Source organism: Phyllobates terribilis, unplaced genomic scaffold (genome assembly GCF_046119375.1).
Source record: "Phyllobates terribilis strain yellow unplaced genomic scaffold, ASM4611937v1 Scaffold_9__5_contigs__length_417890890, whole genome shotgun sequence".
Classification (NCBI taxonomy): domain Eukaryota; kingdom Metazoa; phylum Chordata; class Amphibia; order Anura; family Dendrobatidae; genus Phyllobates; species Phyllobates terribilis.
In genome coordinates this window covers 87,304,413-87,322,046 of record NW_027362769.1, presented here as the reverse complement: position 1 = coordinate 87,322,046, position 17,634 = coordinate 87,304,413, and the positions used below count along the sequence as shown (strand labels likewise).

The following is a 17,634-nucleotide window of genomic DNA, read 5'->3' as shown; positions in this document are numbered from 1 at the left end:
AAGAACACGCCCCCTGAAAAGTACGTCACATCCTTAACTCCGCCTATCAGAGATGTTCTGCTCTCTCAGACCACGCCCTTCACTAGCTGTCTCTCCACCCACTCCGTCATCTCGGGGTTAAATCCCCGCCCACCGCTAGACAGCGCGAGATTCTTCTTCCAAATTCGATTGGTGGATAAAATCTTTCAGCATCACGTGTTTAGTGGGCGTGCCTGTTTCTGTGACACCGGAAGCTTATAGTTCGTGGTGGTAACCAATCAGCTTCTATGGAACCTCCCAGTAGCCGGAAGCTAATGGCTGCGGCCGCGGGAGGCATGGAGACGAGGGCTACAGGGTCTGTGGTGGGAACACGGGGTTACTGAATGTCAGTGTGTATCCCGCACACCGGCTGCGCTCCTCAGCGTCTCCCCCTCCGGCTTCATTCACAGATCTCCTCCTGTATGTAAATGAGAAAACTGTCAATCAAGCTGAGCAGCAGCCTGTAGAGAAGCCCCGCCCAGCGGACCCTTCTCCCAGTGCTCGGCTTGTGTTTCTCTGGCTGTGATTTCCGGGGAGCAGAGCTGAGCGCAGGTGCAGAGGAGGCTCTGTGTATGTAATGTGATGGGCACTCGCCAGGAGCGTAACTGGACATGGATGGGCCCTGGTGCTAAATGTGGAGCTGGGCTCCCACTCCACACATGATGCTCAGATGTAGAGGCCCATAAAGTGTCCTATAATAATACGCTTTGCCCCCCACAGCTCATTATGTACAAATGTCCCCCATCCTGGGCCCCTTCCTATAATAATGTCCCCCATCCTGGACCCCTTCCTATAATAATGTCCCCCATCCTGGACCCCTTCCTGTAATAATGTCCCCCATCCTGGACCCCTTCCTGTAATAATGTCCCCCATCCTGGACCCCTTCCTATAATAATGTCCCCCATCCTGGACCCCTTCCTATAATAATGTCCCCCATCCTGGACCCCTTCCTATAATAATGTCCCCCATCCTGGACCCCTTCCTACAATAATGTCCCCCATCCTGGACCCCTTCCTATAATAATGTCCCCCATCCTGGGCCCCTTCCTGCAATAATGTCCCCATCCTGGGCCCCTTCCTATAATAATGTCCCCCATCCAGGACCCCTTCCTATAATAATGTCCCCCATCCAGGACCCCTTCCTATAATAATGTCCCCCATCCAGGACCCCTTCCTATAATAATGTCCCCCATCCAGAGCCCCTTCCTATAATAATGTCCCCCATCCAGGGCCCCTTCCTATAATAATGTCCCCCATCCTGGGCCCCTTCCTATAATAATGGCCCCTTCCTGTAATAATTTCCCTTATCCTGGGTCCCTTCCTATAATAACGTCTCCCATCCTGGGCCCCTTCCTATAATAACGTCTCCCATCCTGGGCCCCTTCCTATAATAATGTCCCCCATCCTGGGCCCCTTCCTATAAAAATGTCCCCCATCCTGGGCCCCTTCCTGTAATAATGGCCCCTTCCTGTAATAATTTCCCTTATCCTGGAACCCTTCCTATACTATTGTCCCCCTTTTCCTGGGCCCCTTCCTGTAATAATGTCCCCCTTAACCTGGGTCCCTTCCTATAATAATGTCCCCATCCTGGGCCCCTTCCTGTAATAATGGCCCCTTCCTGTAATAATTTCCCTTATCCTGGGTCCCTTCCTATAATAACGTCTCCCATCCTGGGCCCCTTCCTATAATAACGTCTCCCATCCTGGGCCCCTTCCTATAATAATTTCCCCTATCCTGGGCCCCTGCAGAGGCCGGCAGCTGACTTTGGCGTGGTATGATGTTACTGCCATGCAACCCCAATGCCTGGCACGCCGATGTCGGCTGCCAGCCTCTGATTGCTCTGCAGCGTGTATTATGGCACAGGGACCTGGCAGGTCGCTGCACTGCAATACATTTCACCTGAATGTGCCACCTTGGAAATTGGTGTCGAAGGGCCCCTCTCCTCTTTACACCCCTGGCAATCACTTCTCTCATGTTCTTACAAAACAACTGTGCAATATACTTGTTACTAACAGCCTTCTCTGTTGTTAACAACAGTGATTTTTTTTCTGAAATGCATGTATTTTTTTATTAAATATCATTTTTGCAATAGGTATCCATTATACATTTTGCACTGTTAGTGAATGAGTGAGCTCATTCTATTGGGTACATGGGTGAGAGAGTACTCTTATCTGTCTTTTATTGAGCTTTCTCATCTCAGTCATGACAGCAGACCACAGAATGTGCAACAAAAAGCCTGTAAAAGCTAAACTGTGCAAAAATGTTTAATGACTCTGAATTACAAACGGGATTTTCAGCTTCAAATATATACACTACCTTTCAAAAGTTTGGGGTCACCCAAACAATTTTGTGTTTTCCATGAAAACTCATACTTTTATTTATCAAATGAGTTGCAAAATGAATAAAAAATATAGTCCAGACATTGACAAGGTTAGAAATAATGATTTTTATTAGAAAGAATAATTTTCTCCTTCAAACTTTGCTTTCGTCACAGAATGCTCCTTTGCAGCAATTACAGCATTGCAGACCTTTGGGATTCTAGCTGTTAATTTGCTGAGGTAATCTTGAGAAATTTCCCCCCATGCTTCCTGAAGCGCCTCCCACATGTTGGATTGGCTTGATGGGCACTTTTTGCGCACCATACGGTCAAGCTGCTCCCACAACAGCTCAATGGGGTTGAGATCTGGTGACTGCGCTGGCCACTCCATTACAGATAGAATACCAGCTGCCTGCTTCTTCCCTAAATAGTTCATGCATAATTTGGAGGTGTGCTTCGGGTCATTGTCCTGTTGTAGGATGAAATTGGCTCCAATCAAGCGCTGTCCACAGGGTATGGCATGGCGTTGCAAAATGGAGTGATAGCCTTCCTTATTCAAAATCCCATTTACCTTGTACAAATCTCCAACTTTACCAGCCCCAAAGCAACCCCAGACCATCACATTACCTCCACCATGCTTGACAGATGGCGTCAGGCACTCTTCCAGCATCTTTTCAGTTGTTCTGCGTCTCACAAATGTTCTTCTGTGTGATCCAAACACCTCAAACTTTGATTCGTCTGTCCATAAAACTTTTTTCCAATATTCCTCTGTCCAATGTCTGTGTTCTTTTGCCCATATTAATCTTTTCCTTTTATTAGCCAATCTCAGATATGGCTTTTTCTTTGCCCTGAAGGCCAGCATCCCGGAGTCGCCTCTTCACTGTAGACGTTGACACTGGCGTTTGGCGTGTACTATTTAATGAAACTGCCAGTTGAGGAGCTGTGAGGCGTCGATTTCTCAAACTAGAGACTCTAATGTACTTGTCTTGTTGCTCAGTTGTGCAGCGGGGCCTCCCACTTCTCTTTCTACTCTGGTTAGAGCCTGTTTGTGCTCTCCTCTGAAGGGAGTAGTACACACCGTTGTCGGAAATCTTCAGTTTCTTGGCAATTTCTTCCATGGAATAGCCTTCATTTCTAAGAACAAGAATAGACTGTCGAGTTTCGCATGAAAGTTCTCTTTCTGGCCATTTTGAGAGTTTCATAGAACAAACAAATGTAATGCTCCAGATTCTCAACTAGCTCAAAGGAAGGTCCATTTTATAGCGTCTCAAATCAGCCAAACCGTTTTCAGCTGGGCGAACATACTTGTGCAATGGTTTTCTAAGCTTTTCTAAACATCCATTAGCCTTCTTACTAAGTTAGCAAACACAATGTACCATTATAACACTGGAGTGGTGGTTGTTGGAAATGGGCCTCTATACACCTATGTAGATATTGCAATAAAAACAAGACTTTTACAGCTAGAATAGTCATTTACCACAGTAACACAATGTATAGAATGTATTTCTGATTCATATAATGTTAGCTTCATTGAAAAAAAATGTGCTTTCCTTTCAAAAATAATGACATTTCCAAATGACCCCAAACTTTTGAATGGTAGTGTACATTTAAAGGGAATCTGCCACCAGGTTTTTAGAATCTAATTTGAGAGCAGCATAATGTTGGGGGAGAGATCCTGATTCCAGCGATGTCGCTTACTGGGCTGCTTGGTGCAGTTTCAATTGAGTCCCTGTTTTCTCTGCTGTTGATGTAGCAGTGCTCAGAATGCTGAGCTCTGTATAACCCCGCCTACATCCCTGATTGGCAACTTCCTGTGTACATTGTCAGCAAGCTGCAAATCAGTGGTAGGGGCGGGATTACGCAGATTAACTGGACTGTCATGCATGTGAGCCCTAGTCCTGCAGTAATAATCTCCTGCTAATAAACCACTGATTGTATTGAAACTATAACACAGCCTAAGTAAGTGCCGCAGCTTCCTTTTAAAGCACCACTCCAGCATTTTTTGGTGGATTTTTTTTCTGCACTGGAGTGTTGCTACTAATCTAAGTTCTCTTATCTGAGTATTATACTCACCGCCATCTTCATCTTTTATCGGCGACGCTCCAATCCCACTGCACCATTTTATGACCGCAACTTCTGAATGGTCGAAAGTAAGAGGTAACATTCACAAGCGTTCAATGCAAGTCTGTCAGAGCCAGAACAAGACGCTTATAAACTTGCCTGGAAAAGTGACTTCCGGCTAGTCTCATAAACACTGGAGGCAGGTTATAGAAGGTGAAGATGGTGGTGGTAAGTATACGACAGACGGCAGGGACCTTAGATTTGAAGCACCACTCCAATGCTGCAATAAAAAAACACTGGAGTGGTGCCTAAAGTAAAAAAAAATAATCTTTTGTCCTGTTACCTAGGTTCCTGGCAGTTATCGTGCAGTGGTGGCTGAACATGTTCAGTGCTTGCAAGCTCGTTCCTGTAGAACTTGTAAGCGCTGCTCTGAAGGATCGGATCACTTTATAAAATAAATCATTTCATTAAAAAAAACTATCAATTTGGACATATGAATGAACCAGTAGACTGGCAGAGCTCGGCTTTCCCTCACCTAGAGCTATTTGCTGCACTAGCTTCCTAGATACCTTGACCAAGTAGAGCAGCTTCCTGGCCCCCACGCCTGGGCACGTGCCCTGCCCGATTACCCAGCTCGCTGCAATGCATCGGACAATGGGTACAGATAGGAATAAGCAATAATGTGCTCTCTTCTCAGTGACTGATGCCTGTTGATGAGCAGCCATGGCTCTTTCCGCCTCTTCAGCATTTCGAATGTTGCATGGAATATTTGCTGTTTATAAACCACCGGGGATTCAATGGAAGTTTGTACGAGACACAATAGAGATGAAACTGCTGCAAGGTAATTCCATGTCGGTGTAGATGGACTCTGTCAGATCGGAGCTCTTGTATTGTCTTGTGCAGAAGTAATGTTTAGTGTCTTCTCGTAGGGCTGAACTCCCTGAAGCAGCGGCCTCCTCGGCAGCAGATCCTCTTCCTACCACAAAGCAATGAGAACAGCAGTGAGGTGAAAGTAGCCAAAGTTGTCACCTCCGTTCCCACCCTGGCTGATCATCTTCTGGGTTAGTACCGACCTCTCATCATTCCTCTAGGGTTGTTCCTTAGGATTATCACGCTTATGATATATCAATGTAATGTTTCTCTTATTTGGCTTAACAGTTAAAGGACCCAGCTTTACTTTCCTGAGGCTTGGTGTGGGGCACAAGCTGGATACACGGTCATCGGGAGTCTTTGGTGAGCTTCACATTACATTGTTGCGGTGCCTCTCAAACTGCGGGGCGCCCCCAGTTGTTGGTGAGACAGCAGATTTAACAGAAGGGATCATAAATTGCACAGAGTTCATCGAAGGGAATCTGTTACTAGGGTTATTCTGCAAAAAAGTGATCAAGACCCTGATTTCAGTGCTGTGTCACTTACTGTGTTTCCTGACTTAATTGCTATAAAATCTGCTGCAGTGGAGAGTCCTCATATCCAGGATCCACAGCTTTGTCCCCAGACTGTGTAAAACATGCAGGAGGCTCTAAAATATGAAAACATAAATAATCATCCTTACCGATTCCCCCGCCACTCCTCTTCCTGGGCCGCTGCCGGTCTCTGTGCATCCTTTTCTGGTCAGCAAGGGATTGGTAAGGAGAGTATGGGTTAATTCTTTATTGAGCCCCCTTATATTATGGCTGAGCTGTTTACGACCAGCCAGGTTGCGGCTGAAAAAAATCCATATCTTTGTTTTAGAAATCTCTTTTGGCATTTCTCAGCAATCCAACTGTGAAATCTTATGCAAATGATCCACATTGTGCGTCAGGGTGGGACAATGCACTCTGGTCTCTCGCCCACCTCCTGCGTCAGACTAGTCTTGTTTCAGTGACCTGCCTCAGATCTCTCACAAGCGCTGGTAGTGCCTTAGGCCCCCTTCACACATCTGTATAAAATCGGCACCGGAAAAAACAGTACCAGTGTCATCAGTGTTTGATCAGTTTGTCATCAGTGTTTTTCCTTTATGAAGTACAAAGCTTCTCCTATACTTTGCAATGTTATACATGGACAGCATGCAGACTGTACACTGATGCCATCCGTGTGCTGGACGTGTTCACACGAACCCATAGACTTGTATTGGCCCTTGTCATCCGTGCTGCCAGTTTAAAACGGACACATCTCTGTGGTTTACAGTTTTACGGACACACGGTCCTTGTAAAAACACAGACATGCACAGCACTGTAGGTTATAATGGGTACGTGTGGCATCTGTGAAAAAAACGGATGCCGCACATACTGTAAATACAAACGTGAAGGAGGCCTTAGGCAATGCATGTATAGTAAGGTCCTCACGACGTCGCTGGAGCCAATGAGTCTATCTGTGCATGTGCTGCTCCAGGCATTGATGGTGCTTATGAGAGATCTTGGTCAGAGATGGCAGGTCACTGAAAGAAGAGACAAAAGATTGACCGTCACTTCTAAACAGAAAACAGGTGTGTACGGGTGCTTACTAAGAGTAGCCATCTCCATATATAATTAACAGATAAAGTAGCACTGTAGTATGCAAACATGAAACATATATTGTAGTGCGGCGGTGTTCACACTGTGCGGTAATGAGCCAGTGATCCAAGGAAAGTTCAACTTAAATGTCTTTATTTGCAAAAACTCACAACTAAAATGCAAAAGACGTCCTCCGGATCGCATTCAGGTTGTCCAAACAGTCCATATGGGTGAAGGCTGCGCTGTTTCCCTCTGAGGTGCGCCAGTTACATTGCCTTCACACAGTCTTACAGTGCACAGAGCCTCCTGCTCTGCAGCTTGCATACAAACCACTGACACACCCAAGCCTTTGCTGCAGCATTAAATAGAAAACTGGCCATGAGCCACTTGTAAGATCCGGGCTGGAGGGAGTGATCCGCCCCACTGGCATCCTGTAGATCACTCAAAAAATAAAATCCCATATCAGGTTTCCTTACTCTGACTTGGTCAAATAGCGTGAACCAGTCCACAGCTGTGTCTGTGATTGCAATGCACTCCAGCGGGTTCAATACGCCTCTATGCGCATCCTAGGAGATGCATACCGTCCCTCGCTTATAATTCCCCTCACTGCCTCACAATATATATATATATATATATACAGTACAGACCAAAAGTTTGGACACGCCTTCTCATTTAAAGATTTTTCTGTATTTTCATGACTTTGAAAATTGTACATTCACACTGAAGGCATCAAAACTATGAATTAACACATGTGGAATTATATACTTAACAAAAAAGTGTGAAACAACTGAAAATATGTCTTATATTCTAGGTTCTTCAAAGTAGCCACCTTTTGCTTTGATGACTGCTTTGCACACTCTTGGCATTCTCTTGATGAGCTTCAAGAGGTAGTCACTTCACAGGTGTGCCCTGTCAGGTTTAATAAGTGGGATTTCTTGCCTTATAAATGGGGTTGGGACCATCAGTTGTGTTGTGCAGAAGTCAGGTGGATACACAGCTGATAGTCCTACTGAATAGACTGTTAGAATTTGTATTATGGCAAGAATAAAGCAGCTAAGTAAAGAAAAACGAGTGGCCATCATTACTTTAAGAAATGAAGGTCAGTCAGTGTGAAAAATTGGGCAAACTTTGAAAGTGTCCGCAAGTGCAGTTGCAAAAACCATTAAGCGCTACAAAGAAACTGGCTCACATGAGGACCGCCCCAGGAAAGGAAGACCAAGAGTCACCTCTGCTTCTGAGGATAAGTTTATCCGAGTCACCAGCCTCAGAAATCGCAGGTTAACAGCAGCTCAGATTAGAGACCAGGTCAATGCCACACAGAGTTCTAGCAGCAGACACATTTCTACAACAACTGTTAAGAGGAGACTTTGTGCAGCAGGCCTTCATGGTAAAATAGCTGCTAGGAAACCACTGTTAAGGACAGGCAACAAGCAGAAGAGACTTGTTTGGGCTAAAGAACACAAGGAATGGACATTAGACCAGTGGAAATCTGTGCTTTGGTCTGATGAGTCCAAATTTGAGAGCTTTGGTTCCAACCACCGTGTCTTTGTGCGACGCAGAAAAGGTGAACTGATGGACTCTACATGCCTGGTTCCCACCGTGAAGCATGGAGGAGGAGGTGTGATGGTGTGGGGGTGCTTTGCTGGTGACACTGTTGGGGATTTATTCAAAATTGAAGGCATACTGAACCAGCATGGCTACCACAGCATCTTGCAGCGGCATGCTATTCCATCCGGTTTGCGTTTAGTTGGACGATCATTTATTTTTCAACAGGACAATGACCCCAAACACACCTCCAGGCTGTGTAAGGGCAATTGGACCAAGAAGGAGAGTGATGGGGTGCTACGCCAGATGACCTGGCCTCCTCAGTCACCAGACCTGAACCCAATCGAGATGGTTTGGGGTGAGCTGGACCGCAGAGTGAAGGCAAAAGGGCCAACAAGTGCTAAGTATCTCTGGAAACTCCTTCAAGATTGTTGGAAGACCATTTCCGGTGACTACCTCTTGAAGCTCATCAAGAGAATGCCAAGAGTGTGCAAAGCAGTCATCAAAGCAAAAGGTGGCTACTTTGAAGAACCTAGAACATAAGACATATTTTCAGTTGTTTCACACTTTTTTGTTAAGTATATAATTCCACATGTGTTAATTCATAGTTTTGATGCCTTCAGTGTGAATGTACAATTTTCAAAGTCATGAAAATACAGAAAAATCTTTAAATGAGAAGGTGTGTCCAAACTTTTGGTCTGTACTGTATGTATATATATATATATATATATATATATATATATATATATATATATATATATATATATATATATATATATATATATATATATATATATAAAAGGGTTGGTCAGTCTTTTGATATTTGTATACATAAGCTCTATGAGCACTCCACCCATCAGCGTCTGGCAGTTTTAATCCCAGTAGGATCCTACCTTCCCATATAAATGTGGGCTATCAGCTCATGAGAAGAATCACATTAGGATAGGTCCCAGCAGAGAGAATCGTCTTTCCGTGGCTAATGGGTACACATGAATTGACCAATTTATGCTCTAAGTATTCTCTGTTTTTCCTATTTTCTAGAGATGTAATGCAATTCTAATTTCCTATATTTCATGTTTGCATGCTGTAGTGTTACAGAGTGCTACTTTGACAGAATGGTCATGATTGGTATGATAGGGTTAGTGCATCATACAGTTGGCATCTCTGAAGTGCGGTGACTTGCTATTTTCTCTTATGTTGCCCAATTATTGAGCACATTTACGCCTTATTCAGACGTCAGCGATTTTTCACGTTCGCAAAAATATTATTTAAGTGTTACCATTGTCTTTCATCCGTGTGTCAGTTTTTACCATCAGTTTTTTATCAGTGATTTTTCACATATAAAAATATAATAAAATTACAAAGCGTCTCCTTTTCATTGCAATATTAATCATGGACAGCATAAGGACTCTACACTTCTGCTTTCTGTGTGCAGTCCGTCATTTTCAGGGACCCAATGACTTGTATGATTGGTTTTCATCCTTTATAAAAATAAAAAACAAACATGTTACTGTGATTTTTTTTTTGTGAACAGCCTCATAAACTAATGGGTGCAAACAATACAAATAAAGTGTTTTCAAGTTGCCCATTCCTCAGTTTGAAATGTAATTAAGAAATGGCAGTTAACAGAAACTGTGGAGGTCAAGATAAGGTCTGGATGACCAAGCAAAATTTCAGTGAGAGCTGCTTGTAGGATTGCTAGAGAGGCAAATAGAACCCTCGCTTGACTGCAAAAGACCTTCAGAAAGATTTAGCAGAGTCTGGAGTTGTGGTACATTGTTCTACTGTTCAGAGACACCTGCACAAATATGGCCTTCATGGAAGAATCATCAGAAGAAAACCTCTCCTACGTCCTCACAATAAAATTCATCGTGAGAAGTTCAAAAGAACATCTAAACAAGCCTGATGCATTTTGGAAACACGTCCTGTGGACAGGTGAGGTTAAAATAGAACTCTGGCCACAATGATCAAAGGTAAGTGTGGAGAAAAAAGGGCACAGAATTTCAGCAGAACATCTTGCCAACCATTAAGCATGGGGGTGGATCAATCATGCTTTGGGGTTGTGTTGCAGCCAATGGCACGAGGAACACATCACGGGTAGAGGGAAGAATGGAATCAATGAAATTTCAACAAATTCTTGATGCAAGCATAACACTATCTGTAAGAAAGCTGAAGATGAAAAGAGGATGGCTTCTACAAATGGATAATGATCCTAAACACATGTCAAAATCACAATAGACGACCTCAAAAGACGCAAACTGAAGGTTTTATAAAGGCCCTCACAGTCCCCTGATCTGAACATCATTGAAAATCTGTTGCTAGACCTCAAATAGCAGTGCATGCAAGATGACCCAGGAATCTCACAGAACTGGAAGAATTTTCCAAGGACGAATTGATGAAAATCCCTCAAACAAGAATTGAAAGACTCTTGTCTGGCTACAAAAAGTGTTTACAAGCTGTGATACTTGCAAAAGGGGGGTGCTACTAGGTACTAACCATGCAGGGTGCCCAAACTTTTGCATCTGCCCATTTTCCTTTTTGTAATTTTTTAACATTTAAAAGATGAATATATATATATATATTTTGCCTAAAATACAAAGGAAATGTGTCATCTTTAACTTTAGCCCTTTAGAGATCACGTCATCTTCAACTTGCTTAACTGTTCACAATAACAGTAATTTTGATGAGGGGTGCCCAAACTTTTACATGCCGCTGTACATACTATATGTACTCTAGACTTTGACTTGATTACAGGATATTTATTAGGGTGGGCATATATGGTTAATTATTTTGTGTCCCAGATAACTCCTTTATACTTTATTAATACACGTTCTGTTATTGATGTTGTGTTTTTCAGTGCTTGGTATTGGGAGCGGTAACAAACTTCTTACTGACATGTATGAAAACCATTATACCAAGGTATGATCGGGTGTGATTTTTGTGTGTAGCTTTCTGATGTATTTTCAGATTTTAGAAGTGTATTTATTCTATATTTGCAATATTCTTCTTAGAATGTATGTTATTAACAGATCTTTTACAATTTTGTTTCATATTAAAGGACTATACAGTGTGTGGTATGTTTGGTAAAGCCACAGATGACTTTACAGATACTGGAAAAGTTATTGAGAAGACGACATACCGTGAGTGTCCGTAAGGGGTTTTCTGAGACTTGCCTTAAAGCTAAAGCCATTCACAATTCTTTTTTGTGCAAGTTCCACTTTACTCTCATTTCAGTTTACCTACTGATTCTGGTCTTGATCTCAAGACCCCATTTCCTCTCTTCCGCTGGCATGTGATCGTTGCTGGCTTGTTTCTTCCTCCAATGTATATGTTATCAGGACTGACATCATGTATGCCGGCTGCTTCGCTGTAGCTCATGTCATAGAGATGACAACCTAGTGGAGCGCGTTCTTCATCATGCCAAATGTAGTTCAGGGCAGTACTCCGAAGTTATGACACTCCTCAGAGCGGGAGGTTGACGTTAGAAAACATGTGGTATGTGCCCTGAAATTCAGTAGGGAGATGGAAGAAGGATCAAAATCAACAGGCAGGTCTGTACTCTGTAGCCGCCGAATAGGACACCGGTGAGCTGCCTCATACCTACATGCCGGAATTCCCAGCTCCTATGTTGATTAGCCGGCCTGGCGTGATGTATATTACATTGCACTAGGCTGGCTAATCAATAAAGGAGCTGCGGATGCTGTCGAGTAAGAGGCGCTTCCTGTCTAGCAGCTACGGAATCGATTTTTCTCTATTACCTATGGAAAAAAAACATTCAAGCTAAAATTTCCCCAATGTTACTCATCAATAGTCAAATTATTTTGTTTTAAGAAAACTTTTGTCTTGTTCATAGGCAAATAAAACATGATATGCGGTCTACACATTAACATTGCGTTTATTCACAGGCCATGGCCTTTTTAAAATGCATTTTATTGTGATGTGTCTATAGAAGACATTAATTATATTCTGGAATATTGTATATTATTTTTTCATATGTGATCTAATTTCAATGGAAATAGCAATGATATTTATTTATTTGTTTCCCTTTCCCCACAGAACACATAACAAAAGATAGATTGGAGCGGGTTTTGGCCATGATTCAGGGGACTAACCAAAAGGCATTGCTAATGTACGTGAGCTTACAATTCATTTTATAAATAGTTGTTGTTGTTTTTTTACGTAAGAATGTAATATTTTCTTCCTACAGATACCAATGATATGTAGTGCGGTTGGTCACCAATGCCTTTTTATTCTCTCTTCCTAATAGCTCACCCTGCAGTTCTAGTGTTAGAGCGTGTGCGCTTGTGTGCATTTATACATTGCGGTGGATGAGGTCTACATGTTTTCTTCCGTATCATGGACCATATTATCTGGAACATGAAATTCTACACATCTTATAAATCTGCACTTGTATGACATTTTCCAATTTTCGTCAGGTCTTGGGCTGGCATAGGCAGACTCATTTGCTTTTTGCAGCCTTTGTGCAATCCAGAACCATTGTATTGGTCTAAGGCCACGACCCCACTATCAGTATTTGGTCAGTATTCGGTCAGTATTTTTTCTCAGGAGTGGGAGCCGAAACCAGGAGTGGGTGATAAATGCAGAATTGGTGACTTTTTTCTATTATACCTTTTCTCTGATTGATCCTCACCTGGTTTTGGCTCCCACTCCTGAGAAAAAATACTGACCACATACTGATAGTGGGGCCGTGGCCTTAGAAGGCAGATTTACTATACTACATTGTTTTCATGCAAAGTGACATAAAAAGACAGTCTTACTAAATGTTACAAAATGTCTTGTGAAAAAAAGCATAATCTTTTATCCATTTCTGTTCTAGGCACAGTGAGGTCGACTTAAAGAGTCAGGAGGCATATGAGATGGCAGTACAAGGCCAGCTCCGGCCGATGGTAAAATCGCCACCTCTCGTGCTTGGACTGCGATGTGTTGAGTTTTCCCCACCTAACTTCACTTTAGGTAGGAGTCTTATTAATGGCGTTGTAAGGGAAGAAGGACAAAAAAGGCACAAAACGGACAAAATAAAGAACAAAGTCTCATACGTAGTCCTGTATAACACTTTCTGTATGCAGGTCTGTAAGGGCTCGTTCAGACGAGGATATTATATATATATGTGCTGTCCGTGTTGAAACCAGATATCACAAGAATTAATATTATTTAATAGGGCTGTTCAGATGAGTTTTTTCACATGGAGCAAGTGTGAAGTTTTCAAGCTATCCCCTGTAGGAAATGGGATAAGTTGATGATTGCTGGGGGTCCAACCACAAATACAGAGAATGGGGCTCTAAAGAGAACTGTATCAGTGGAACGGAGGCCGATCATGTGCACCTCTGCTTCATTCATTCTTTATGGGACTGCTGGAAAAAGCAGAGTCCAGCGCTCGGCTAACTCTGTCAGTCCCATAAAGAAAGGATGGAGCAGAGATGCACATGATCGGCCTCTGTTCCATTCAGATTAAGCTCCTTGGAGACCCTTCCTCTGCTATTGCTGACCAGCGGACTGTAAGTAAGCCCCTATTCTATGGGTAGGGAATGACTTGAAAACTTGGCGCATACCTTTCAAGAGCCACATATAAGACCCTATAAAGTAGTGGGCTGTAGGCCTCAGTGCATTGATGCCATGTACTATATAATAAATAGCAGAACATACAATATTGCGATATGAAGTTCAATATCATTAAATGATAATTTAGCCTAGAACAATATTCCTGATGTCCATAATGTTAATATTCACCAAAACATCTGTATTTCTGTTTCTACAGAGATCCAGTGCATGCATGAGACGCAGCAATATCTTCGCAAATTAGTCCATGAGATCGGCTTAGAACTGAGATCCTCTGCCGTCTGCAGGAAGGTGCGCCGCACACGGGACGGGCCTTTCACCTTGGCTTGTGCTTTAACACATGGACACTGGGATCTGGACAGCATCAGCCATGCCATTAACAAGTGCAAACCTATAGCTACACAAGTACAAAAACCTGATGGCAGCTTGATGTGGGAGAAGAGTGATGAAGATTCACTGGGTAACGAAGGGAGGAACTTGCACTGATATGACCTGGATACAGCGTTCATGAACACTTCTAATTGCAGATCACATAACTTACCAACACTTCATATCCAGAAAATGCTTGCTGTCTCCTTACTGGGGAACATGAATCAAAATAGGAGCACTAAGAGTATGTGCACACTACATCTCCAGATGCCTCCATACGTGCCAAGTTTTCCAGGCGGAAGACACTTCAGTAAATCGTCCGTGCCGTTTTTCTGCAGCATCCTTTTTGGCATCTTTGTGATAATCTTTTGCGGCGGGCGTTATTATTTTTTATTTTATAGTGAGCATTTTCCAATCAGAACTGGCTCAAGTGACTTATTTCAACCGCACCACGTCTTTGCATTTCTTCAGTGGTTAAGTCTGGCATTAAAGTGAGTGTACTAAAATATACGATAACTTTTAATGATATTACCAATAAAATCAATAAATATTACCAAAACCTATAGGCAAAAAGACAAACACATTAGATATCACAAAGACGTATATTAAAAAATATAAACCTGAACGTAATTCAGTCTATATAGTACTAGGCCTCCCGACTGGCTCCACCTGACGGAAAAAAACTGTTTGGTATCAAAAAGGTGTCCGATGTGATGATCGTCCCCTTCTATACCTGAACACGAGCAATTGGCTGAGATCAACCTATTTATCTTTATATATTGTGATATAGTTATGTAATCACTGTCACATTCTTATAACATCAGCAGCAGGATGTAATAATACCATTCTATATAGACTGAATTAATTTATATTTTTTAATATATGTCTTTGTGATATGTAATGTGTTTGTCTTTTTGCCTATAGGTTTTGGTAATATTTATTGATTTTATTGGTAGTATCATTAAAAGTCTTATTTTAGTACGCTAGACTTGATATACTGTGAGTTGGGAGTTTGAAGGAACATATAGGGCACGTCCACTTGTTTCTGTTTGTTTGCTTTCTTCTTCAGTGGTTAAAAGAAGTTCGAAAGACTGAACATGTGCACAGCAAGTCATTTTTACACTGCAGCGCATATGTTTAGTCTTTTTAGCGCTTTTTCAGCGCACCTGCCTGAAGAACACATTGTTTGCACATATCCTTTAGTGGGTTCATATTGGGGAAAGCTTCATATCCATGTCCTGACCTAAGCCGTGTCCCCTGCACCTCCTGGTAAAACAAGACGGCTTGTAACCGTAGCTACATTTTGTGTTGTTTTTTTTTTTTTTCTGTAAGTTTATTTTTTATACAATAAAACTATTCCGATGTATTCCGATTACCTTCAGACTTGTCCACGATTTCTAACTTCTAAAGGATGTAACAGACACACTTTTGGCTGGATTTACACCAATGTTATTGAATTGTTGCCATTTTTGAAAAATCCTTCATTCAGATATAACCCATTAAAGACTCGGGCTTTTTTTCTTTTCTGCTTTCACGCTTTTCTTGTTTTCCAGGAGCCATACGTTTTTCAGTAACCTAGCAATATGAGGGTTTTTTTTTCTGCAGGACAATTTGTAGATTCGAGTTGCACCTTTAAATTTTTTATGGAAATCGCAACGCTTCATTATTGTAAATGCCTAAGCCAAATATATCCGTGCTTTACCCCATTTATTATACCACTTTTAGTATCTATGCCAAAAATGAAAAATGACGAGAAAAGAGGGCAAAGTTAACGCTTAGGAATGACGTGCAACACTTACGTTTGCATATTACAGACAGTTTGTAGCCAGTTTTTAAAAGGGATGGAAGAAATACATTTGTTGCAACCGATTTTAACATGCATAAAAATTAGCAATTTGGGCAGAATTCGACATTAATGTGCGACATTTGACACATTGGTCTCCTGCTGTTTTCTAACATTATACCAAGTAGCATGCATAAAAAGTTGCAATATCTGCTAAATTTTGCATTGACTTGTGACATTTAACACATTGCTCTCAGACTCTGATCTAATATAGGGAAGGACCAGAATAAATCTGTTTATTTTTTTAATTATTTATGATTTGGAAGGAGTGATTTTGAATTTTTTTTTTATTGAACCTTCTCATACAATACATTGCAACACTGTTGTTCACATGCTGGGCTTCAATGAAGTACACTCAATGCAGACACAGGGGTCTTCAGGAGACCCTTGGCCTCCTTGATTCCTTTTTAACCTATTGTGTTGTGGAGGTGATGGGTCATCTGAATAAGGGCTCATTCAGATGTCAGGTTTTCTCGCACGAGTTCTATCCGTTGTTTCCATAGTTTATAGGGCTGTTTTCACATCTGTGTATTTTTGCAAGTGGTCAGCACAAAATGACAGACATGTCCGATTGTGATCCGAATCTTGGATCAAACTCACCAAGGCAAGTCTATGGGTCCATGAAAATAATCATCCTTGTGTTGTCCATTTTTCACCGACTGTTTATTATGAGAAACCTACATTTATTTATTATTTTTTTCCAATCTGAAAAATTGATGAGGCTGACCAAACTGCTGAAACTCAGACCGCTTTTTGCATACAAGAAAAATGACTGACATGTGAATGAGGCCTTAGACTAGCCGACATCTACGTGCTTACCACCAACCGAACCCCTTTCGGAAGGATTTAACAGAATTTTTTGCAAGAAATCTGCTACATGTGACTATACCTTCAAAGGTACGTCCATCTGGGGCAGAAAACTATGGCATATTTATCGAAATATAACACTATCTGATGTAGCAGAAGAAAAACTCAAAACACCAGAATGACTGATGTTTCAGTTCAAGCCTCACTTCCCCACCGACGAATGCAATAAATAGCGATCAATGGACCCCTAAATGGAGCTAATAAAAGCCATAGCTCACCCTGCAAAAAAATAAAAAACAAGCCTTCACACAGCTCTATCAACTGAAAGATTCAGAAAATGGCATCACAAGCCAAAAAGTTTTTGAAAAGTTCAAAATGATTTTAAAAGTCATAAAATTGAAATAAAAAAAACCCTCTAAATTTGGTATTAGTTATTCGACAGTCCTGCAGAATAAAGTTACCAGGTCATTTTTAAAGCTCAGTGACTGCCTTAATAACGAAATCCCCCAAAAAATGGCAGAACACAAAAAAACGCAAAGTAGAAGAGTATTTTGAAACTGTGTTTTATGTTGATTTTGGAGCAGATCTGCTTCAAAATCCTCCTTGAAAAATTGTGTAAATTCAAGC

At 41.9% G+C, this 17,634-nt stretch overlaps 1 protein-coding gene across 5 annotated transcripts; it reads left to right on the top strand.

Moving 5' to 3' along the window:
• The first annotated feature begins 201 nt into the window (after positions 1-201).
• TRUB2 (TruB pseudouridine synthase family member 2) lies at positions 202-14,907 on the top strand. 5 transcript variants are annotated; one of them, XM_073646715.1, is made up of 9 exons: positions 202-334; positions 5,093-5,236; positions 5,325-5,456; positions 5,554-5,628; positions 11,269-11,330; positions 11,470-11,551; positions 12,468-12,540; positions 13,249-13,385; positions 14,188-14,907. In XM_073646715.1, the coding sequence occupies exons 2-9, from the start codon at positions 5,119-5,121 to the stop codon at positions 14,472-14,474; spliced, it is 966 nt and encodes a 321-aa protein (XP_073502816.1). In that variant the 5' UTR covers positions 202-334; positions 5,093-5,118; the 3' UTR covers positions 14,475-14,907. The 5 variants fall into 5 exon arrangements, with proteins under 5 accessions (XP_073502816.1, XP_073502815.1, XP_073502818.1 ...); XM_073646714.1 differs by having other exon boundaries at positions 260-438; XM_073646717.1 differs by having other exon boundaries at positions 307-364.
• Positions 14,908-17,634: the final 2,727 nt, after the last annotated feature.